This window comes from Pimephales promelas, chromosome 8, assembly GCF_988280905.1.
Source record: "Pimephales promelas chromosome 8, fPimPro1.hap1.1, whole genome shotgun sequence".
Taxonomy (NCBI): Eukaryota; Metazoa; Chordata; class Actinopteri; order Cypriniformes; family Leuciscidae; genus Pimephales; species Pimephales promelas.
In genome coordinates this window covers 25,935,791-25,959,645 of record NC_142776.1, presented here as the reverse complement: position 1 = coordinate 25,959,645, position 23,855 = coordinate 25,935,791, and the positions used below count along the sequence as shown (strand labels likewise).

Genomic DNA, 23,855 nt, shown 5'->3' with positions numbered 1-23,855 from the left:
GCCGGAAGAGAAGCATCAGTCTTTTCCAGCCATCTTGTGGCATCTAGCAGCGAAGCGCTCGCACAAGCCCCGTAGAATCGGAGGAGAATCCTGCTGAAAGGGGGCCATCATGCCCGGACAATTGCAAGAAGGCTTCGGCTGTGTCGTAACCAATCGGTTCGCCCAGCTATTTGATGATGAAGATGATCCGTTCGAGGCGTTAAAGCAGGCAGAAAAGAAGAAGAAGGACGCGACCGCTCCTGGTGCCGCCAAGACCGCCTCGCAGGCTGCAAAGCAGCTCAAAAAGGAGACACAGAAAGACAGGAAAGTCCCGCTTCTCGACAAGAAAGAAGAGACACAAGCTCCCGTTCCTCTCAAGAAAGATGGTAAATATAGCATGTATTGAAGTCGTTATTTGGTCACTCTTTACTCAAGTGAGCAGTCTGCAAAAGGCGCTACTAAGCCCATGAGGTCGCGCACAACTCTATTGTTTATGAAACTGCCCGACGCCTCAAAAACTTCAAGCTCTTCCAGCAAAATAGATTTTAAGCTCCATACATTGTTTATAAGTGACGCATGTAGTAGAACCTGTTGCTACTTAACGTAATTCTTTTTTTGATCATCCATGAAGTGCAGGCCTAAATGATAACCATCAGTATGTTAATGTCGGCCACATTTGTGCTTTTTACTCAACAGATTAGTATAACTCTCCCATTCATTAGTAAAAAAAAAAAAATGTGTATTGACAGTCTCCGAATGCACAGTCCGTCCGTTATCACGTGGCTTTTAATCAGCGCTCGAGCGTTGCAGCTCCAACCTCGTGTTTGAGGCAGCATAGTCCGTCCTCTCCTACATGACACTCCCCATTGAAAACCCTCCTATTTGTATTTGCCTAAAGCCGTTTTACTTTCATTACGTACGCGTCAGACTGGCTAATTTTTTAAAGTTAGAGTTGTCAAAAAAAGATTTTCCGGGTGTCAGTGGCCATGTTTGAACTGGATGAGGAGGCAGCGGGCTCGTGAACAGGTGCGCGCGCGGGAGGGCGCGTGATCAGCTGTTGGGCTGAGCGCGAGCGTCTATTTCGGTAGGTGGAGGGTGGGACCAGTCTCTCACAAGAGTCACAAAACATTATTTTATTTAAACCATTATTATAAAACAACTTATAATTTATTAATATGCTAATGTAAAAGAACTATTGATAAACAAACTTCACCTATTCAATTAAATAAGACACAGATAAAGAAATACCTAAGACATTTGTATTTACATTGTTTTTTGGTATTGACCATAAATGAAGTTGTATTTATCATTTACTCATACATCATGTTTTAAACCTTTTTTTTTTTCTTGAAATATAAAATAAAGTGGGTTTGAAACAACTTTGAGGGTAAGTAAATGTTCAACTTTTGGGGGAACCATCCTGTACTGTGATGGAACCAACCACAGTAAAGTACATTTCAAAATTTGCCTCGGCTTGCCTAAAATGATTCACATTGATGGAACACCTTTTTGTCTATTTTTTTATTTATTTTTTTCCCCAGCATAAGACCATTTTATTCACCATTGTTTTCTTTGATAGTTGTTAGTGTTGGTGTTTGGTTGAATCTGTCATGTTTCTGGTTTGAAGGCATGAAAAAAATGGGCCGCCGACCGGATCAGCCGGGACAGCCAGGACCCCAGCAGCAGGGAGGTCAGGGGGAGGGTCGTCCACCAGCTGACAGGCGGCCTGACAGGAGGCCACCACGTGAACGACGCTTTGACAAACCCGCTGATGAAAAACCTGCTGAGGGTGGAGAATTCTCTGTGGAGAAGTGAGTCGATTGACCCTTTTTGTGATGTAAATCTTTAATGAAGTTCTATATTGAAAACATTTAATTTGCCAGCAAAAGTATACTTTGGTTTTTAATGCCTCTCTTCATGTTTTGTATCTTTGATAAAGGTGGCATGACATAAAAAAAAGTTTCATCGAACTTATTGTGAACAATTACATTTTAAATTATTTTTGACTATATATTATTTATATAAAATGTAATCTCATTGATCTAAGATTAATGATCTATGCAAGACTTCTCCAATCATTTAGTATGTATAAACTCTGCCCCTGCTAGCTCACATACATCTTCCTCCACTTTTCTGTGCACATCTCAACATATAATCAACAACCAATGCATGGAACAAAGTCCCCGTCCTAGTTAAAAAAAATTACAGTTAGATGTACACTACAATATGAAAGAGCAGCTTTGTTGCTACTTCTCATCACGACTTGATTTACATTCTTTTCCCCTTCATAAAGATCCATTCATTGAGTAGGAGAATCACCCCCAAAAAAGATTATTTTAGCAAACAAGACTGACATCTAACAGCTACATTATCTCTCCTCCTCAGGTCTGTCAGTGACAGGCCGTTCCGGGGCCGTGGAGGTGCCAGAGGAGGACGCGGAGGCCGGGGCAGAGGCGTCGGCAGGACTGACGGCTTTGACTCGCGCGGCAAACGAGAGTTTGACAGACACAGCGGCAGCGACCGATCGTAAGTTATTTGCATCCGCATGTTGGCTCCAATGTTAACGCCCACCGTGTGTGACATTTCAAAGCTAAGTGTTAATTTTTGTTTCAGCAGCCTGAAAGGAGAAGAAAAACGCGGAGGGGGTGGATCTCATAACTGGGGCACTGTTAAGGATGAGTTGAGGTCAGTGGAGCAACAGACGCTTTATCTGCCAAGATTGAAAACGCAGATGAATTTGATTCACAGACTGGTCAGTGAGGGTGTTTTGCTTCATTATATTAGATTTGTGAAATTAGATACATTTCTGTTTCCCTTTACAGTGAGCTTGACCAATCAAATGTCACTGAGGACACCCCTGAAGGAGAGGAACATCCACCTGCTGACTCGGAGAACAAGTGTGTGAACACACAGAGAACATTTTAGCTCTGAATTAGCACCACATTGCTGAGTCATAGACCTTATTCAGAGCAACGCCATGACCGGTATGAAAGTGAGGCTGTGAGGGATAGACTTACCGTGTTTCCAATGACATCCGCTGAATAAAGTGGCTAGATTACTTACAATTTTCCACAGCTTACATTGTCGGGAGTTTTTTGTCAACTGACATTTCTTGGAAAGATATTTTTCCAGTGTTTCATGAGCAGGACAATCCGAAAATTAAATAACAGTACAGCCCATTGAAGAGATGCAAGTCTATCCCTCACAGCCTCGCTTTCATTCTCATTAAAAATCAAAGATGGCGCTGCTGTGAATAAGGCGAATTGCTTTCTATTTGCTGCCAGCAGTATTAGCATATGTTGTTGCCTGTAATTTAGAAAAAAACTGGTATGCAACATTAGCATGCCTCCGTTAGGTTGTCTTTTTATAGCATTTGTCCACTATTAAGATTTAATTGTTTTTCAAATGCGATTTACTACGGCTCTACGTTCGCGTGCTTGTTTTCGGTCTTTATTTATTATCAATTTATCCTTATAATTCAATTAATTTTAAATATATCTAATGAATTATATGTTTTTGATGTTTTTAGTTTGTATCTGAACAGCATGGCTGTGTAAATTTGTTTTAACCAATATTGTGTTAAAGTATATATATTTTTTTTACATTAATCATGGTTGTCAACTTTCCATCAGCAATTATTAAGAACAATGCAAATATTGAGATTAGTAGAACTCAATGTGTGGCTTTTGCACTTTTTAAAGTACATTTTTACACATAAATACCCATGGTTTTATTTAGTTATAATAAACAAATCGAATTGAATTTATCTGATTAATCGGAAAAGAATCACCCATAATCGATTATCAAAATAATTGTTAGTTGCAGCCCTAGTATTGATTTGGGAAAAAGGGCTCTTTTAAAAGCATAATATGTTTACAGTCTTCAACAGTTACTAAAGGAACTAAGTACTACTTGTTTGATCAATTGAGATTCATGGACTAAATGGGTGTTGAATTTTTAGCTCAATTTTGATGTTTCTACAGGGAGAATGAGGCTGAGGAGGTTAAAGAAGAAGGCCCTAAGGAGATGACTCTGGATGAATATAAAGCCCTACAGGATAAAGAGAGAGCCAAAGTGGAATTCAACATTCGTAAAGCTAACGAGGGAACCGATTGGAAGAAAGGATATGTTCTGCACAAGTCCAAGGCTGAGGATGTAAGTAAAACCACAGTGTTTGATCTTTTTATTCCATTGTTTTTAATGCGGACTGCGTTTTTGATACCAATCATTCTGACTTTTTATTTATTTATTTTACATTTAGGTTAGTTCTCTCCAAAATGCAAGTTCTGTCAGTAATTACTCACCCTCATGTTGTTCCAACCACCACGTATGATTTTGTTTCATCTTCAGAACACAAAGTAAGATATTTTTGATTAAATCTGAGAGCTCAATCACTCCTCCATAGGCCTCTTAAAGGGGTCATATATTGGTATATGCGCTTTTACAAGTTGATTGTACTGAAGTGTGTCTTGGCAGTGCCTGTACACAACCATCATATAATGATAAAAATCTATCCAGCGTTTTTTGTTTTCCCGTCTCAAATCGAGCTGTTCGCCCCTGCCACGATTGTTGATTGACACAGACTGATCTCATGAAATGCTGTATGTATGACACGCCAATTCGTGTATGTTTACGCAAAATTCATGATGCCAATTGATTGACAGCAGCGCTTCAACGCGTCCCCGCACTGAGCGAGTTTTCATCGTAGTCCGTCATTGTTAATACGCTGGAGCAGAATGGCGTCTAAGCGATTGTAGTGTTCTTTTCTTGGGGTTTAATAACGAACAGTCATTTTGATATTCCTAAATCCGAACCGCTTAAGATGCAGTTTTGGGAGATCACATTCCCTACGATCATCGACAGTCATGCTTACACGAATCACCATTTACATTTCTCACCAGACTGCTTTATATTAATCTTTGCAAATCGTGGAAAAAAAAAAAAAATCCATGACCATTAGTTATGTCAATCTGTCAATGAACTAACGTATACATCAGTAAACACACAGCGTTTGTTTCTCACTACTCTACCCTGCCAGTACCTACAAAGATACATCAAAGTAACATTAACCAACCTTTCAGAAACGTCATGTTCGAGCCTTAATTGTTGAACTTCTTTGTGGCCGTCATCTTGTTCCGGGTCCGGTTCAAATTAATATGGTTGCACAGATATGTCCTCAGACTCATTTCCTTCTCTTTTGGCCTCGAGATTTCACGTAGTGATACTGCACAAAGCTTCTAGGTTGTACGTCACATCACACACATGATCAGCGTCGGCCAATAGTGAGCCTACGTGTGACGTGCAACAAAGAAGCTTTGCTCTTCCACTGCGTGAAATCTCACGGCCCACAGAGAAGGAAATGAATAGTTGAATAAAGTCGTTATTTTGTTTGTTTGTTTTTTTCACGCACAAGAAGTCGCTTGCTAAACTTAAGATTGAGCCACTGTAGTCACTCGGACTATTATTTTAACGATGTCTTTTGGGCCGGCCAGTTTCGATCCCTATGGGAAGCCTATGGAGGAGTGAGTCAGCTCTCAGATTTAATCAAAATTATCTTAATTTGTGTTCCGAAGATGAACGAAAGTCTTACGGGGTTGGAACAACATGAGGGTGAGTAATTACTGACAGAATTTTCATTTTGGGGTGAACTATCCCTTTAATTATGTGTTTAAGTAGCTTGCAAGTGTGGTTGAGAAACCTGATTGCTTTCCCTTTACTGTATAGTGTTTTCTACTGGAGTTTAAAACTTTGATACGATACCTTGACAAATATTGATATGTGAGACCATTTTTTAAAATCATGGGAAAACTGTTTTTTTTTTTCTTCTATAGCTTGCACACAGCACAGGCTTTATTTGAAACTTTGACCTAAATTCACAAACAAGACAAGTTAACAGTCTATAAAAAAATTAATAAACAAATTATAAAAGATAGCTCAAATAAACAAACAATACAATACATAGAAATATTAAATAATCATGGCTTTAAAGACTAACATTAGTATTTGGGTAAGAAATACTACAGAAATGCAATTGTAACTTCATTGTACAAATTAAATACAGGTTATTGCTTACCAATAGTTACAAAAGTAAAATTTAAAGGTTAAAGTAATTTAACCTGTGGGTATGAGTAATATAGCCCGAGTTCAGGTGTATTATGAAGATATTTAATCACATTCATTGTCTTTTGTTGCTTTAGTCTTTTTTTTTTTTTTATCCTAATTTAGAAATGAGTTCTGATAGTTTGTTAGACTTTAACCTCAGTGTACATGTTCTTTTCCTTCCCGCAGGCCTCTGGTGATGATGCCGCTGAGGACCACACCTTCCGCAGGCCAGCTAATGACATTACATCCCAGCTGGAGATTAACTTTGGGGACCTGGGCCGCCCAGGGCGTGGTCGTGGTGGACCACGAGGTGGCAGAGGTGCCCGTGGGGCCCCTGCTGCCAGACCACCTCGTGAACGCAGGCCAGACAAGGTATAGTCTATGCATTTTGAGTCTCTGCAGCTACGCATGTACCACTTTGCAGGGGTTCACACATCTATCCAAAAAATAATGGTGAAATCGCCTTAATTATAGAGTAATGTACATCTAATTTATGATTGCAGATTGGTCTTTAACACATTGGTCTTTAAATAGAATCGTTTAAAAAGTGTTGTTGTTTTGTTTACACAAAAGGTTTTTTCATTCATCAAGGATGCATTAAATTGATAAAGTGACAGGAAAAATATTTACATTGTTAAAAAAATAATTTCAACGAAATGTTCCTGAGTAGTATATCATTATTTTCACAAAGGTACGTTTTTACTGTGATATTTAGCACATGGTTTCATGAGTACTAAATCAATAGATTAAAATGATTCCTAAAGGATCATGTGAGATCTCTGTACGTGACTTGATTTAAAGAACCAATCAGAACATAAACAGATGTTTATTAGGCTTGCAAAACTTTAAGAAGCTGGACTAATGGAAATCAAATGACTGGCTGTTACATCTATGGCTGGTATTGCTAGATGACCTTGGAGGATTAACCATAACCTGAATTTGGACTAAAATGGCCTGTTTTTCCTGTATCTGCTTTTTTTTTTAGGCTGGTGGAGTGTCTGTCCCTAACGTGGACGACCCAGAGGCTTTCCCAGCCCTGGCTTAAGCTGCCCAGATGCCACTCGGCTCACCCAGGAGGAAAACTCCTCCACGGGTCCTTGTCTACGAGGCTTGCATGCTAATGGATCCTTCAGCAGATGAAATGATGGAAGACTGTCATCCATGCCGTTCACCCCTGAGGACTGAATTTTACCTGTTTTAGAAAAAAAAGATGAAAAAATAAAAAAAACAACAAAAAAAACAAAACAAAGGACGGACTTCTTGCTATTCTGAAGCAAATTATTGGTTGAGGTTTTGTATTTAGAAACAAGGTAGCAGGGAAGTTTTCATACAGTGTTTCTTTTGTTGTTGTTTTTTTTCCAGCAATTATGCCTTGTTCATGGATACTTTTTGTACTGCTGCTTGAAAATGTATTTCCAAAAATAGGTGTGATGAACACACCAGTTTATCATAAGGTGTCCCGTAGCTTGCTTGCTTTTTACCCACAATTGCATCGAAACAGCCCTTTTCAGAGAGAAGATCTACCTAGTCTTAAAGGTTACTGCATTTCTATGGGAAATTAGAGTATTTTGGTTCTGGTCATTGTTATTAAATGCCTCTATTCCCTGAAAGCGGGCCTTAAAACCGAATCTGCTATCATTTTGATTAAATGTACAATTAATGATTTACCTTGCTGTCAAGATATAATTCAAACGATTCAGTTGCACTCGACACAAAAAGTGTCTTTTATCGAATGACCACTGTAAGTAAATAGTATCTTTTGATACCATTGGTATCAAAAGATAGCAATGGGATAACTCAGGATCGTATCATACTCATTTTGAAAAGTTTTAGTATAAATACAAGCAAGTTTACACACTGCACTCCTGTTTACTGAAAAATGTGAGCCAGGTTATGGATAAGTCCTTTTAGAAATGACATTTTCTTTCTGCCCCATTGCTTTTACAACAGCTAAGTTATACTGCATAATTGATCTGAAAGAAACACCTTCCTGTTCAGTGTGGAACAACTGAGTGCTATGATAATGTGTGAATTCCTACCCTGTTATTAGACCTCTGTCAATAATTAAAAGATGGTCGATTCACACGGTGGTGTTTTGTGGCCTTTAAAGGGATAATTCACTTTGAAATTAATTTTTGATATGTTTTAGCTTACCTCAAGGGATTCATGATGTAGGTGTCTTTGTTTCCACAGTATTTTAAATTTTGACATTTTTCGGTCAAACCGTTGTTGTCTGTCAGTCATATAATGCAGGTTTAGGGGGTCCACCTCAAAGAGCATGCACAGAGAAGTCAAAATTAAACATGATATAATGACTCGTGAATGTAAATACCGGTGATGGCCTAAGACACGAAACGAGCGTTTTTTGTTAGAAAACGAACGGTATTTATATCATTTTTACCTCTTGTTAACATCCGTGGAACTGATCTGAATCAGATGTCCAACTGAACCGTCCCCAGATGTTCCGCCAGAAGTGGTCTCTCACACGTCTACGTCACGCATTGTTTACACGGAGATTTCAGAGTTTTACCTTTCACTAAACATAATGGCTGAGGCCGTAGTATAAAATATATATCTTAATATGTTTAGTGAAAGGTAAAACTCAACGAATAGCCCGTGTTACATACTCTGATACAGTAGGTGGCGGTATGCACCTTTAAAGTCATGGTTGCAATCTTCTGCCATAAAACGAAGAAGAAGAAAGGTAAAACTTCCAAAATCTAAACAATGCGTGAAGTAGACGCGCGAGAGATCACTTCCGGCGGAACGTCTGGAGACGGTTCGGTTCAGTTGGAGTTAGACGGCTGTTAACAAGAGGTAAAAACTATATAAATATTAAATAGTGTTCGTTTTCTCTCACAAACCGCTCATTTTGTGTCTTAGGCCATCATGTACTTACATTTACGAGCCATTAAATCATGTTTAATTTTGAATTCTCTGTGCATGCTCTTTGAGGTGAACCGATTGAGGACCCCCTTCACCTCCAGTGTATGACTGACAGACAACAACGGTTTGACCAAAAAATGTCAAGATTGAAAATTCTGTGGAAACAAAGACACCTACATCTTGGATGCCCTTGAGGTAAGCTACATATCAAAAAATAATTTCAAAGTGAATTATCCCTTTAACTTCAAAGATGAAGTTGATTCTGACTTGGTCTCATCTGATACGTTGGTTCTCATGCAGTTTGGTCTTATAAACTACTCTGGAAAAAATACTTATACTGGTCCTGTTATTAGCTGTATAGGGTCTTTAATGCTATAATGTAGTATTTGTTAAAGTGGTTTCAGATTGACTTTGACATAGAAATAACAATAAAACCATACGGAAAATGCTATTTGTTAACTTTAGTTAGTATATTAGCTAACATGGAGGTTGTGAGGTCAATGGCTGAGGCCAAAGTGTAAATGGTAACTATAATAACCAGACACTTCTTTAATGATTCCTTTCCTTAGTTAAGTTTCATTTTGAGTGGGTTTTAACTTGCAAGTGTTCATTTTGCAAAAGCATTTGGCAACTATCAGTATTTCTATTGCTTGTGCCTCTATTCAATTTGTTTTATTGATATGATGCATTAAATTGTACGGAGGAGATGTGCCAAGTTCCACTCTAGAAAATGTAGAAATCTACTTTATTAGGTTTAGGTTTAGTTTTACAGTACACTGGAACAACTATTTTAAGGTTGACTGACTGGTGAAAGGTCCACTCTCCATCTATAGACCAAATGTTAATCTTTCCACAAACCCATTTACCATTTCATTTTAAAGATAACAGGAAACCACACAGGTTTGTTTTTATAATCAATTATTGATTTTGTCATTGATGCTTTGACTTTAAAAGTTTACATGCAATTAAAAACATTACATTAGAACAGTATTCAGTTGAGCTGATGAAAAACTGATGATGACAAATGTGTATGATTCAAACATCTCGCATTAGAGTAGATGAGATATGAGTACTGTCTGCCACGATATTGATGCTTGTGCAATATTTGACTGTATTGTGAAACAGTTCAAGTGAAGGGTTAGTGTTGGACAGTGTTTTGGTGGGAAGAATGAGTGTAGAATGTCTCCAAAAACCTTTTCAACTAACATTCATTAGTATCCTTACTCTTGATAGACTGATACTAGTATTTTCATTGCATTTCAGAGACAAGATCATTGCATTTCAGAGACAAGTACCTGAGGCTCAGGCAAACCATGTGTGCTGAGAAGGACACCTTGCTTTTGTTTCAACCTTCCGTTCCATGAATCCTATTGCCACATCCTTCTAACACAACCATACAAGCTTTCTTAATGCATGTTATTGGTCTTATTGTGAACGATTCGTACATTTTTCTACCTATACATTTTTAATTAAAATTGCACTTGATCAGCTGGTGAAACATCAAATTTCTCTCATGTAACGTATGCCAGACTAATCCAATCATATGGTCTGTTTAACCCCTCCTCTTTCTTGCATCTCTCCAAGTCCCCGTCCATCCTTTTCCCCCCTTTTTTCTTTCATCTGTTTCACTCGGATGTACAGTATGTTACAATATGGAAGAAAATATCTGTTGCTACTTCCATTACAGCTTGAGCTCCTCGCGGTTTTGGCTGGGACTCGAAGTAAAACGTTTAAAGATAAAAGTTTGTCTTTTGGCTGACAAATTATCTTTGGGATGTCCATGGTTATTTTTCAGCATCCATTTTACAGTTACAGTGAGGTCACATTTTAACGCCTGTGGAAGATCACGTGCAATCCAGAAATTCACTGCAGTCTATTTTCACTACATCCAGAGTCAACTTTCCTCCAGTTAAAACCAGTGGTTCCAGGAAAGGGCTGTGAGTGCTTGGAAAGAATTCAAATTCATCCAAAAATGCCTCCTGTTCCTTGTCGTCCTCCTCCTCCTCCTCTCCTCCACTTATTGCGCCGTGAGTGGAGATGTATTCCTCTGTGTAATCTGTGGTCCTGGTTATCTGGGTGGCGTTAGAGGAGCTGGACTCCTGAGAAAAGCTTTTGATGTAGACACAGGTGAAGCTGTGGTTGGGAACTTCCTCCACTTCTACATTTTCGGGCTCCTCACTAATGGTGGAGTCAAACGGGTGAAGATATAATTTAGTTTCACCCTATGTGGAGACAGGGTAAGAGGAACAGATGGGAAATGATTAATGAATTACATTTGTAGTTCTGATTTCCACAATTCCAATTCCATTTTTTTAACATCACACTACTGCAATATGTTTGGGAAAATGTGATCACAATTTATTCATTTTTAAGTCATTGCAAAGCTTTCTTTCTTCTCTGAAACACAAAAGGAGAATTCTATACATAAAGCATATAGTGACCCAGGACCCTTTGTGAAAAGAAAATATATTTCCCTATACATGATTGATCAAAATATTTAATGGTTTAACAGCATTTTTGAAAATATACAGAATAATATGTTGTAATGTATTACAATATATTAAATAATACATAAGGAATTTCCACTTTTCATATATTGAAAAATATGTGACAATATATTTACTAATATATTATAATGTATGTCATTTTATATTCAGTAATAGAATTCATAATATATAGATGTATATGTGATCAGATTACTGCATGTGTAATATATTGCAGATATATAATTTCTCTGAATTACTATTAATTGCAGCATATATACACATATATAGATAAATATTTATGTAATATATTTCTTAAAATTGTATAATTATTTACACTAAAATTGTTCCATATTGTCAAGCTAAAATATAGTAATTATGGTCTTTATGGTGTTTGACCAATCATTAACCTTTTAAATTCCAAAATAATAGAACACCAACTGATCTACCCCTATATTTATATTGAGCAAAACACATCAAATAACACGTCATTTTAACATTTGGTTTTCTTTAAACAGTCTTTAACAGCAGAAACAAAGCATGCTGGGAACTGGAAATTTGTTGTAACTCATTCTTTGAATGTGTGTGCGTGTATAAGTGTGTGAACATACATTCACATTTATATGGGAACATGTATGTGCAATATATGTACACAATAAAAGATAAACATTTGTGAATATTACATGTAAAGCTATTTTTGTCTTAATTTATAAATGTTTTATGTATTTAATATAGCCATTAATGGTCAATGCATATATTGCAGTATACTAGTTTCCCATTTATGGAAATGTATTACAGAATGTAATAAATTGCATTATATTTTGCAGTATTTTTTTTTTTCATATATTTTGGTTCCATAAGGAATTGTTAGGATGAAAAGGCACATTAGCAGTAAATTAGCATTTTGATGCTAAGTGTAAACGAATCATATACTGGTATGAGCATGTGAGCGGACTCAAGAAGTCTGCTTTCAGCCAATCTTAAAATTCTGATGAAGATGATGTGATTACTAACTTAAGCACTGTTTAAAAAGAAACAAAAATGATTCGATATTTTATCTGTTTAATTGCATGTCATGTGAGTGTCACATGTGACCATTAAACAACATCAGAGAACCATGAACATGCAATAGGTTAAACTATTGGAATATGAAAGGGGTATGGCTAGGTGAAACTCATTTTACTTGGATCCCGATAAATACTTTCCAATAAGCTGCTCACTAGTTTTGAAAACACAGCCTGAGTGGGCATCTCCATACATTTACCTGGTCATCAGTGTACGTCTTTGCACATTTACTGTTTGCTGGATCTGGAATATCTGTAGGCTGCAGACACTGGCAACAATTTGAGAATCTATCGAGCAGAACAGACATGGCAGTGTTTTATATAATAGTCTTTTCTCTGTGGATTTAAAGCATTCTGCTGTTTCTTACCTTTTCTGCACAGAGGAGAACTGAAAGATGCACAGGAGCATTAGACAGGCCAAAAGTACTGCTCCACCAGCCAAGATCGCACGGGACAGTAGTTCCTCAGCTGAAAGAAGATGACACAGGTCACAGGTTACCAAAACGGCTGAAAGACATCGCTTTTTTTCACAAAAGCGAGTCAGTGTCTAGTACTTTTATTTAGCTTATGTTTTCAGAGCTATAACCGGAACAAATGCATACCGTCTGATAGTGTGCAGAAAGGGAGATCACTTCCTTTGGGTCCCTCCCCAGCATCTGTCCAGGCAGTGACCCACATATTGTAACACTGTCCTGGTGACAGACCACTAATAATACTCTGTCTCTTCGGATAGTCCACATCTACAATCAAAGTTAGGCATCAGAAAGCTCCTATTAAAAAGCACTAATATTACTGAACATCCCAAGCACATAGCAGTCTTATATTGTGTTGCAGAGGCAACAGTAAATATCTAGACTGGTAAATTCACTGTAAGATAACCTTACTGTAATTCTTAATATCTTCATTCAACTTGTCCATCAAGTAGACGGTGTATTTTCTTAAACAGCCTCGTCTCTTCTCATGAGGGATTTCAGACCATTTCACCTGCATGCTCATACTCTTCTTCCAGTCTAGTTGAGGAACTGGACCCTGTTCTGGGGCTGTGAAATACAACATACAGGAATTATGATCAGTATCTATCTATCGATCGATCTATCTATCTATCTATCGATCTATCGATCGATCGATCGATCGTCTCTTATGGTCACAACGGCTGCAATTATTTGATTAAGAACACTAATAATATTTCAAAATACTTCTATTTTTAGAATTTAAAATGACTGTTTTATATTTTAACATATTTTAAAATGTTATTTATTCATATGGTGGAAAAGCTCAATTTTAAGAAGCCATTTTGCAGCATATTAGAAGTCATTGTAATATGCTGATTTGGTGTTTAAGAATTAATATTTTAATTCTTAAACTGCTTAATATTTTTGTGGCAACCAATTATTTTCAGGATGAATAGAGATTATTTTCGATGAATAGAGTGTTCAAAAGAACAGCATTTATTTGAAAAACAGATCTTTTGTAATATTATAAATGTAATTACTGTGAAGTATTTAATGCAGTACTTGCTGAATAAAATATATTAGTATTCAGAAAAAAATCTTACTGATTCCAAATTTTTGAACAGTAGTCATATTTATATACGATTCAGGCCCAGTGCCAAAGGGGGGACTACATGGATCCATGTGCTCCAGAACGAGGAACAACCCCTCACCCGCTGGATGTCTATTTCAACACCCCCAACCCCTCACCTCCCACGGTTATTTCAACCGAGTCCCCCTCCCCCTGATTCGTGTGTCCTGGAGCCGGGCCTGTATACGGACACAAACCTCTATGCTTGAGATTTGGGGATTGGAGAATAATCATTAAGCCTCTAACCTGACTGCCATGTGAAGATGCCTCGAATGGATGCCATTTTGGGACCAGAAGAGCTCAGAGCGGTAACTGCACCCTGATAGCATTCTTGAGGCCGTAGACCTGGACAGACAGCAGAAAAGTACAAGAAGAGAAAACATTTTATTCCTCTTGAAACCAACCAGCTAATTTTGACTGGCCTGAACTCATTTCATCCAATCAAACTTGCCTGTAATGTTAGCTGTGGTATCCAGCACTCGTATCCATTGAATCCCCTCAATGTCTCCAACTGGATACCAATGCACTACATACTCCGTTCTATGGCCTGCAATGGCAGGTTGCTGCCAGGAGAGGGCAACGCTATGATTATTCAATAGTTTGTGTGGCTGTAGCAGGAAACCCGAATGGACTGTGAACACAACAAATATGGCTCAACTTTGCTATATATTGACCACATGTTTTGCATCTTTTACTCATGAGTTTGAGTGAAACTGGTTATTTGGCTCAGTATTGATAATATGAGTCAACAAAACTGCAATTATTTCTCTCACATTAGCTTTGTTATAAAAAAAAACCTTACCTGGAGAACGCAACTCAATAAATTTGCCAGGAGATTGACCCTTTGAGTTAACTGCAGACACTGACACAGAACAGTTAAAACAGCAAATGCTCTTATTTCTGCTGGGTGGAAATGAATTTGAGCTCTTCTTCGTGTTCTGCTCCAGGACAGTAATATTATACTTTTGAATCTTCCCCTTGGCATCTGATATATTCAGTTCCTAAAACAAATAAATAAGGCATTTTTAATCATGCAATTCAATATTTCTGAATGCATTGATCTAACAAAAATATGTGACTGAGTCAGCCATTAAAGACGTGAGGCACAAACATGACTCTGAAAGAAAGAATTCTCAAATCCATCATTTCCTCTAAGCCTGTATTTTTTTTGTAAACTGAAACAGTAGACTAACTTTTGGTTTCAGAAAACAACGTGTTTGTGAAGGTGCGATTCACACTAAGGCACCCATCACTTTGTGGTGATTTGACCTTTAAGGGCCTATGTGAAAAGTAAAGCGCAGGGGGAGGGGGTTGCATAATGACCTGTCCGTAGAGAATGCACCACTAAATAAAACATGAAAAGAAAATTGTAATACTGGTTGATGAGGGGTACATACCTTCCAAAATATGCGGAAACACTTGTTTCCAGATTGTGGGGGGTTCGGTTCTTGGAGGTACCAGACGTCAAGCTCCTTGTCAGGAGCTAGAGAGAGAGAGAGAAACAAAAACATTTAGTTTACAATTTTTTTATGCTTTTTAAAATTCAGTTAAATGTTGAAAATTAATATATTGAGGAATTTATTTCTGTAAAATAATCGCCACAAAAAAAAAGAAAAATATATTTCAACAGAAGTCAGTACTTCCCGTCAAAATTGAAAGTCCTTTCTGTAATCACTTCTCCTGTACATTCAGTAACACTGAAAGGTTATCAAAATTGACTTTAATCTGTCACCACTCAAGTTTGCTTCATCTATTTTTGCCCCTGTATTTTAAACCCCCGAGGTCTGCTAACAAAGAAGTGTGACTATCCTACTACGTCAGCAGCAGTGAACTTATCTAACACCATCAAGTACTCTTTCCAGAACACACGTAACTACCTCAATTCATTTAATCCCTTTCTGTTGACTTTAAAAGATATAACTACACAATACAGCACAAATCAACTAGCTGCCTTCAAATGCCATAATTACAAATACATGACCAAAGAAAGTCTTTACAAGAAATGTACGTAATAACTTACCTTCCTCTTTTGTTTTTGCTTCCTTTTCTTTACTCCAGTCACTCCACAAACCTACTGTATGGTTTATTTTCCTCCTGACATGGAACTTGTACATGATATCTGGCTGCAGTTTGGATATGTTTAAATTCCTCCTGGCATTAGTCTGCAGAGACAGCATAATATGATGTGTCTATATATATATATATATATATATATATATATATATATATATATAAAATAATAATATATTCAAAATATAATTCAGAATAAAGAGAATAAAATCCATTTAAGCACTCAAATGGCAGAAGCACTTTCACTTGAGGGAAGCATATTTAGGTTTAGAATCAACAAGTCAATGGACCTCCAAGAGTATATAAGGAAATTGTTTTGTATTCTTCCCAAACTGGCTGTACTGTACTGTATTTAATACTACTGGAATCATTTCACTGATAAAGATACATTGTGTGTAGAGAAACAGTTTGCGGTTCAGTTTCCTAACGATTAGGATTGAAAAAAAAAACTTTCTTGACATTTCTGTTTCCAGTTTTGAGTCATCAAGGAGGGCTTGTGGTTTAGCGACCAAACTAATTTGTGAGGTTTTTGGGGTTTTGTCTGTGTCATCAATCGACTCTTTGCAAGTCTGCATTTTTCTTTATCAGCTTTGCCAAGAAGATAGAAGAGCAGATGTGGCTTGATTCTGAATACCACTTCGGTTTGATTATAACAAAGATTGATCAAAAGATTGTGAACAAGAAAATGACCACATTTTAGAATCAGATGTTTTACCTGGAGATATTTCCAGTTCCCATTTTCCGCCATGTATTGGACTTCAACCAAGTCCATGCTGTGATGGTCTGTGTGTAGGTGGCACCATTGGGAGGAGCAGTTCACATGAATGATTTTAGGCACTGAGGGTTTTACTGTACATAAATAGAGAAGCAATGCATCTTTTTCAGTCTACAGAACTCTACATATGTAATGCAGAACAATTCTTTATGTTTTTAAATAAAAGTCAGGATAAGATCTTTTGCTGCATTCCTCTGTAATAAAGACGTCAACCAGTGGGTTGGTGTAAAATTAACCAACTTTGTAAAACTGACCCAATTTTGATTCTTTGGATTCCCCCAACCCACAATACTGCAAAATGACACGCAACAAAAACAAATATGTCTGCCATGTTAATCTGAGTTTATGGTCATAAATAGCTAACAATTTATCTGTCCTTAGGTTTTTTTTTTTCTTCTACGACATGGACAGGATTTTAAATGTGGAAGTTGAGAAACATCTGATATTATGTGATGTAAATTTCACAAGTAAAACCATGAAAAGTCTGGAGAAGCTTCACAGAAATTGAGGGAAAAAAAAACATATTTGTTGTTGTTTGACATTTTTTAGTACATTGGTTACCATGAGGGGGGCTCAGCAAACTTCCAAGGGGATCTCAAGATGACTTAAAGGAGTTGTTCACTTTTCAAAAAACTTTTGCTGATAATTTACTCACCCACATGTCATCCAAGATCTCCATGTCTTTCTTTCTTCAGTCGAAAAGAAATTAAGGTTTTTGATGAAAACATTCCAGCATTTTTCTCCATATAATGGACTTCAGTGCCGGTTCACAGTCCAAAAGACACTTTCAGTGCAAACTGTAAACTGTTCAAAGGGCTTTAAACGATTTCAGACGATGAATAAGGGTCTTATCAAGCGAAACGATCGCTCATTTAAAAAAAAATAACAACAAAGTTTAAGTTTTATAAGCTCAAATGGTCGCCTTGCTCTGTTCTGTGATGCACGTTCTTGACTCTCCTGTTCCAACTCATTCATCAAAATGAACAATTCTTTTTTCGGAGTCAATTCATTCGTTTTTGTTCGTTGAATGAACCGAATGCCTGGGAAAAAGATTTGTTCTGAAAGATAGTACTGAAAGTGTCTTTTTTTTTTTTTACCTTGAACCGTTTGGTTCCCACTGAAGTGCATTATATGGAGGAAAATGCTGGAATGTTTTCATCAAAAACTTTAATTTCTTTTCGACTGAACAAAGAATGACATGGACATCTTGTATGACATGGTATTTCAAAAGTAAACTACCCCTTTAAATTTCTTTAAAAACTAATATACTAATTTTTAATTTTAATTCATCCCATCAGTCCCATATTTCCAAACTTGGATGATCCGAAGGAGAATCATTTTAAGTGCAACATGACATCATGACTTTTGCGTAAACATGCACGCCACTTTCGAGTCAAGTGCCGTGTTGTCTCTACGCATTTTGAGCTATCCGTGTGTATGCGTGTATGTCTACGCCATTAACGTCTGAGTGATTCCGCGTGTCTGTACACGCCGTCAAATGTCCACGCGAAACGAAGCAAAATGAAGATCTACATCTGGGGAGCGATCTTTTTTTTTTCTGGGATAATAAGGGAACAGTCATAAATGCCATTAACCCCAGTGACGGTTAGGTTTAGGGACGGGGTTGAGGTAAGTCATATATTTATAAATACAGTAATAGCGTTAAGTCAACGGCGTTCATAAACACGCTGAAAAGCGATTATGCGTCTTGATAGCACGGCAAAAATGGAAATACGAATTGGCGTGTCATACACACGCTACTTCATGAGATCAGTCTGTTAAGTGTGAGACTTAAAAATAAAATCATAGAAACATGGCCATTTAATTAAAATTAATATGCATTTTCTATTTATAACATATCTAAAATATTTTATCAGGTAAAAATTGTAATAAAAAAAAACATGTTTAAACATCCAGGCCTTCAAATATTGTCAGTAGCACCTCAATGCAGAACATGAGATCCACGGGGAGGAGTCGGATCACGATCCAAGGGGTGGAGATGGGTAGGATTAGGGTTGGGTTTAGGGATTAGGGGTGGGTTTAGAGATCAGGGGGCGGAGTTGGTTAGGTTTAGGTGTATGTAAGGTGGGAGGAGTTGGATCTGGATCCGACTCCTCCCCGTGGATTTCATGTTCCGCAGTGAGCACCATCTCAATATTGTTGCGAACAAAGGGGGCCATGGAGTCAAAATGCTTGTGAACCACTACTTTAATGTATAAGTATGCAAACTGAAAACTCCTCCACACACTGAATGACTGCCTGTGATGTTTTGCATCGCGTAGCATTTATGTCTTCATTGTGGACAGAAAACGTCTTGTCATTTAATGTGTATAAGGATGAAAAAAGTAATAAAACGTAAACAGACTTTTGCCACTTTTCTATGCAGAAATGACAAAGTTACAGTATCAGTTCAGCCACCTCTATTAAACATAACTCATCCTAAATGCAATAGGGCTCTATGCACGATTGCTTCCGTGTTTTGTCTCAGCCCGCCCAGTTACATCCGGTGCTGCGTTGGAAGACTGTTTCGCATTAGGTGGAGATAGTGGCAAATTACACATGCTGTTTACAAAAACTTTTCGCGGTTAACGTGAATGATGTTAACAACACTGTGAGGCAGTTAGCTGTCACACATAAGAGTAAAAAAGAGAAGGGCTTTAAATTATATATTTCAAGCTACATCGACAACTTTGAGGGTGAATATTTTTTTCATATTGTGCGAAATCCGACTAGCGAATCAGTTTCTAAATCGTTGTCTCCGTTTCTGAGAAAATGAATTTTATTAAAGTTTTGCAGCGATACACTTTGCCTGTGGAACATGCTATGCGGAAGTAAAGAAGCTGGCTGAGATACGTCAGCAGGGTTCGTGCGTAGAGCCTATTTTACGGTTTCACTTCTTTGATATTTGAAATTATGAGTTTGGGAATTTCTTTACCTATATTGCTGAGGGTGAAGGTGTGGGGACCCGATGTTTCTGAACCCAGGCTATTAGAGACATTGAGTGACACGATAAGCTGTGTCATTTCTGAGCTTTTGATGGGGAAGGTGGACCAACAAAATCCCGTAGAGTTCATAACACTTGTATAGCCGGGGTGCGGGTCACCTTGAACCCTGAAAAAGCACAGGTAAAACATCATGTGACATAATTAATGAGACTTTTACTTGTGTCTCTGCTTGGGGTTTTGTCATATGATCTAAAAACTCAAAAGATTATTTGACACTTTACTAACCGTAACTGACATGTGGTTGTGATTTTGGTATCCCTTCCTGTTGTCCAAGTGCAACTGACATTGCCAAATTTCGTTTTTCGAATGCAGGTCAGATTTTGTGGAATGCCTGGAGGGTCTGAAAAAGAAGCACATGACTATGACACACATGACTTTTCACTTCAAAATTACAAAGCCTCCACACACTGTAAAAAAAAAAAATATTTTCATGATTTGTAATCACAACATTATTTCTTTTGTCAAATCAACTTAAATAATTTATGTAGTTCAGATAACATAATATTTGAAGTTTCTGGTGATTAAATCAATCACCGTCATTGTATTAACTCAATTTTTTTTTTTCCATTTCAATGAACTTACATTTTTTAGCTAGCCTTGTTACTTCATTTTTTTTAAGTTAAACCAACAATATATTTTTTTACAGAGCACTCTTCCAAAAGGGTGAAGCAAATCATACGGCACTTTTCCAACCAATTTGGTTTTAATGATTAATTTAAACTCTTCACAAGCATTTGTTTATCTCTCCAGCTATAATTTCTCTGTTTTATTTTGCACCTCTAAAGGACATATTTCATGCTATTTGAAGTATTGTGATATTATGCAAACCGGTTACTACACTTTTGGCAGTTGCTGCGGACCAATGAACCTCCCAGACTTTTGAGATAAAGATAAAATCGTTATATAAAGATTGCATTCACAAAGAGTAGCTTCTAGCTGATTTCAGAGCACAGAGTAACTTGGAAAATGCATCTAGACTTTCTATGTGTGTGGGAACCCTGAAATAAAGACTATTATAGAAAGTTAGAAGCTTACATCCTGGAGTGATGTCAATTCCACATGGCTCTGGGTCCTCCGAACACTTGCAGGTGAAGATGCTCAACTTTGTTAAATTCTCGACATACACAGACACCTCATTTGAATTGGGGAATTGTTTATACATTATTTCATCCTGAAACATTTGTTTGGTGCATTCCTTTTCGAAGATGCAGGAGACTGTGAAATTAGAACCTAAAAGGACTTCTTTGCCTGTGCTTGAGCTTACAGTGCACACAGTTCCTGTAAGATGCAGAAAAACAAAGGGAGCAACAAAAATGATCATTACAGAAGAATACCACAGGATAATGTTTGCACCAGGGTCATAACCCGACATTCCTTCTTACCACCCAATGTTTAGATTAGATATGGGTTTATTGATGGTTAATTCTTACATTTTTAAACTTTGTTTACATCCTTAGGTTTAAATAGTGTAATACAGAACAATTCAAAGTAAGATACAGAATATATCAAAATAAGGAATACTAAAAGGAAAGAAAACAAATTTGAATGCAGAAGCCAAATAAAATACAAATTTAGCATGTCATATTTCATTCTTAAAACATATTCTTATTGACGATGCTCTTCTAAATATTGCATTTTGAAAAATAAAATATAGCTAATTTGTTTTTTTGTTTTTAAATATAGGCAGTTTTAGTCCTGTGGGCTATTAACAATATTCAACAGTCAATATGCATCACCACAGAATTCTGCCAGTCATCACATCATCAAATTATGTAGCCTGAGACTTGAGACAACAACAATTATGAAATAAGCATGCAATTAACATAATTAAAAAAGAATTAAGATAATTTCATAGCTAGCATTAAACATACAAATTAAACGTTTTCATGCTTTTTGAAAAGCAACACAAATAAATGACGAAGTAGGCTATACTTTTAAATAACGGAGAAAACTTTGTTTGAATATAAATCAAATCCTGGGGCATAAAATTGCCCGAGGATGAAGAAAATGTTAAATTCAAAATAATTATGTCACACACTCATACCTCCATGTGCACCTGCAGCCAGGATGAAGCACAACATGACGAGGAGCGAACTCGCACATTCAGAAGACATCGAGCTCAGTGCTGAAGATCACCAACTCACAAGACCCTCTGCGGACAACCATTCAAGAGATTTTAAGCGTTGCCTTGCCATTTTACTTCCTTATTGAGAAATTTAACTCATTCTTGAATCATGTAGACATGTGGAAAAGTAGGCTACCGGTAGCCTATCTTATAATGGCAGAGCGTTAATTTGTCGGGTCGCGTCAATATCGTGTAATTTTTAAAGCTGAAGTGAAGACCAGAATAGGCTAGGCTACTGTAAAAGATTTGGTGGTATATAACATGACGGATTATACTTACCCCTGCAAAAATGTTCGGTTTGGCCATTTGTGCTGATTGTGGGTTTTCACGGGGCAGTAGAGCCGTCAAGCGCAGCCCTCTCTCTCCTCTAGAAGAACTGAGAACGCGCGATGTCTTCATTTGCGTGTCCTCGAATGAGTAGGCTAATGAGCGCTCGTGACATCAGTAACCTCCTGTGTACTGTAAAAGGATTAGGTTATTATTAGTCAGTAATGTTTTTATGTCTGCAAACTGCAATTTGGATACAGATGACACAGTAGCCTAAGGTTACTGTTATAAAGTGCATTTGGCTATGTAAAATCTATATTTCTGATGTACTACTTAAACCTATTCATTATAGCTTATTAACACAAATGTAAGACAAGTAACAGCATGGATCCTATAGGTTGGAAATTAATTTTCAAATTATTTGAACCAATTAGAATTTTATTAGATGGATCATAAATTAACACAATATTTTGGGTTGAACCATTTCAAGAAAAATTAAGAAACCAGAATGTGTCTTCATAAATAGACTAACCAGTTGTTCATGCCAACAATATCTATCAAATAAAAGTTGTTAAATTATTTACAGTTTGCCTATGTTCACTTGCGAAATTTAAAAAAACCAAAGGAGATTTCCATCGAATAATAAACTTATTATTATTATTATTATTATTATTATTATTACATCTAATAGCCTTGCCCATATATGATGGGCACATGTTCCTGCACAACAGGAATGACACTTAAAATCAAAGCCTTGCAATCTTCAATAAACATAACACACAAAACATTTCCCTTTGAAAAAGTAAGGGGAACCTTAATTTATCTCTTTATTTAATTCCAGTTACATTTGACACAGCATTACATAGTGTGGATTTACACAAACAGTGGATTTAACATCAACATTTAAAGTCTAATGATAAAATGTATGTCTTCAATGTAACCTTAAATACTTTGGTCAGGTTATTAATCATTTATGCAATTTTATAATATTGTTTAAGATAATTAAAAGAGCAGTTTCATCACCAGCTAATAGTCACCATCAAATTTCCCAGCATCCTCCTTGGCCCACACCTGCACCTCCTTCACAATTGCAAGCACCTTCCATCATCGTCTTATCTCACCGTCTTCAGCTGTTGTCACCATGTCTTCACTAATTCATTTACACTCACCTAAAGGATTATTAGGAACACCTGTTCAATTTCTCATTAATGCAATTATCTAATCAACCAATCACATGGCAGTTGCCTCAGTGCATTTAGGGGGTGTGTTACTGGTCAAGACAATCTTCTGAACTCCAAACTGAATGTAAGAATGGGAAAGAAATGGTCTGAGTATTTCACAATCTGCTCAGTTACTGGATTTTTTTTATGCACAACCCTTTCTAGGGTTTACAAAGAATGGTGTGAAAAGGGAAACGCATCCAGGGTGAAAATGCATTGTTGATGCTTGAGGTCAGAGGAGAATGGGCTGACTGATTCAAGCTGATAGAAGAGCAGGTGGTAGAGTCAGAATTTGGCA

The 23,855-nt window shown here is 37.1% G+C and overlaps 2 protein-coding genes across 4 annotated transcripts; one reads left to right on the top strand and one right to left on the bottom strand.

The window, feature by feature from the left end:
• Nucleotides 1–8,164, top strand: serbp1a (SERPINE1 mRNA binding protein 1a). 2 transcript variants are annotated; one of them, XM_039647726.2, is made up of 8 exons: nt 1–365; nt 1,607–1,790; nt 2,365–2,505; nt 2,596–2,664; nt 2,802–2,876; nt 3,963–4,134; nt 6,268–6,453; nt 7,067–8,164. In XM_039647726.2, exons 1-8 carry the CDS (start codon nt 110–112, stop codon nt 7,124–7,126), a joined length of 1,143 nt encoding a protein of 380 aa, XP_039503660.1. In that variant the 5' UTR covers nt 1–109; the 3' UTR covers nt 7,127–8,164. The 2 variants fall into 2 exon arrangements, with proteins under 2 accessions (XP_039503660.1, XP_039503658.1); XM_039647724.2 differs by having other exon boundaries at nt 8–365; nt 2,593–2,664.
• A 2,247-nt stretch (nt 8,165–10,411) lies between these two features.
• Nucleotides 10,412–22,487, bottom strand: il12rb2 (interleukin 12 receptor, beta 2a). 2 transcript variants are annotated; one of them, XM_089134236.1, is made up of 16 exons: nt 22,350–22,487; nt 21,990–22,097; nt 20,981–21,223; nt 20,171–20,285; nt 19,876–20,051; nt 16,881–17,014; nt 16,116–16,284; nt 15,493–15,578; nt 14,898–15,096; nt 14,547–14,726; nt 14,342–14,440; nt 13,399–13,554; nt 13,117–13,254; nt 12,883–12,982; nt 12,715–12,802; nt 10,412–11,189 (listed from the first exon to the last, which is right to left on the bottom strand). In XM_089134236.1, exons 2-16 carry the CDS (start codon nt 22,057–22,059, stop codon nt 10,812–10,814), a joined length of 2,331 nt encoding a protein of 776 aa, XP_088990362.1. In that variant the 5' UTR covers nt 22,060–22,097; nt 22,350–22,487; the 3' UTR covers nt 10,412–10,811. The 2 variants fall into 2 exon arrangements, with proteins under 2 accessions (XP_088990362.1, XP_039503684.2); XM_039647750.2 differs by having other exon boundaries at nt 16,116–16,257.
• Nucleotides 22,488–23,855: the final 1,368 nt, after the last annotated feature.

What these genes read in the sequence shown, in the direction of transcription:
- serbp1a (XM_039647724.2), top strand. Translation starts at nt 110, where the DNA reads ATGCCCGGACAATTGCAAGAAGGCTTCGGCTGTGTCGTAACCAATCGG. An exon ending in CCTGCTGACTCGGAGAACAA is followed by an intron (nt 2,877 to 3,962) that starts GTGTGTGAACAC and finishes ATGTTTCTACAG; the next exon opens with GGAGAATGAGGCTGAGGAGG. An exon ending in ACAAGTCCAAGGCTGAGGAT is followed by an intron (nt 4,135 to 6,267) that starts GTAAGTAAAACC and finishes TCCTTCCCGCAG; the next exon opens with GCCTCTGGTGATGATGCCGC.
- il12rb2 (XM_089134236.1), bottom strand. Translation starts at nt 22,059, where the DNA reads ATGTCTTCTGAATGTGCGAGTTCGCTCCTCGTCATGTTGTGCTTCATC. An exon ending in CTTCACCCTCAGCAATATAG is followed by an intron (nt 17,015 to 19,875) that starts GTAAAGAAATTC and finishes ATTTATGTACAG; the next exon opens with TAAAACCCTCAGTGCCTAAA. An exon ending in CATCTTCACATGGCAGTCAG is followed by an intron (nt 13,555 to 14,341) that starts GTTAGAGGCTTA and finishes TGTATTTCACAG; the next exon opens with CCCCAGAACAGGGTCCAGTT.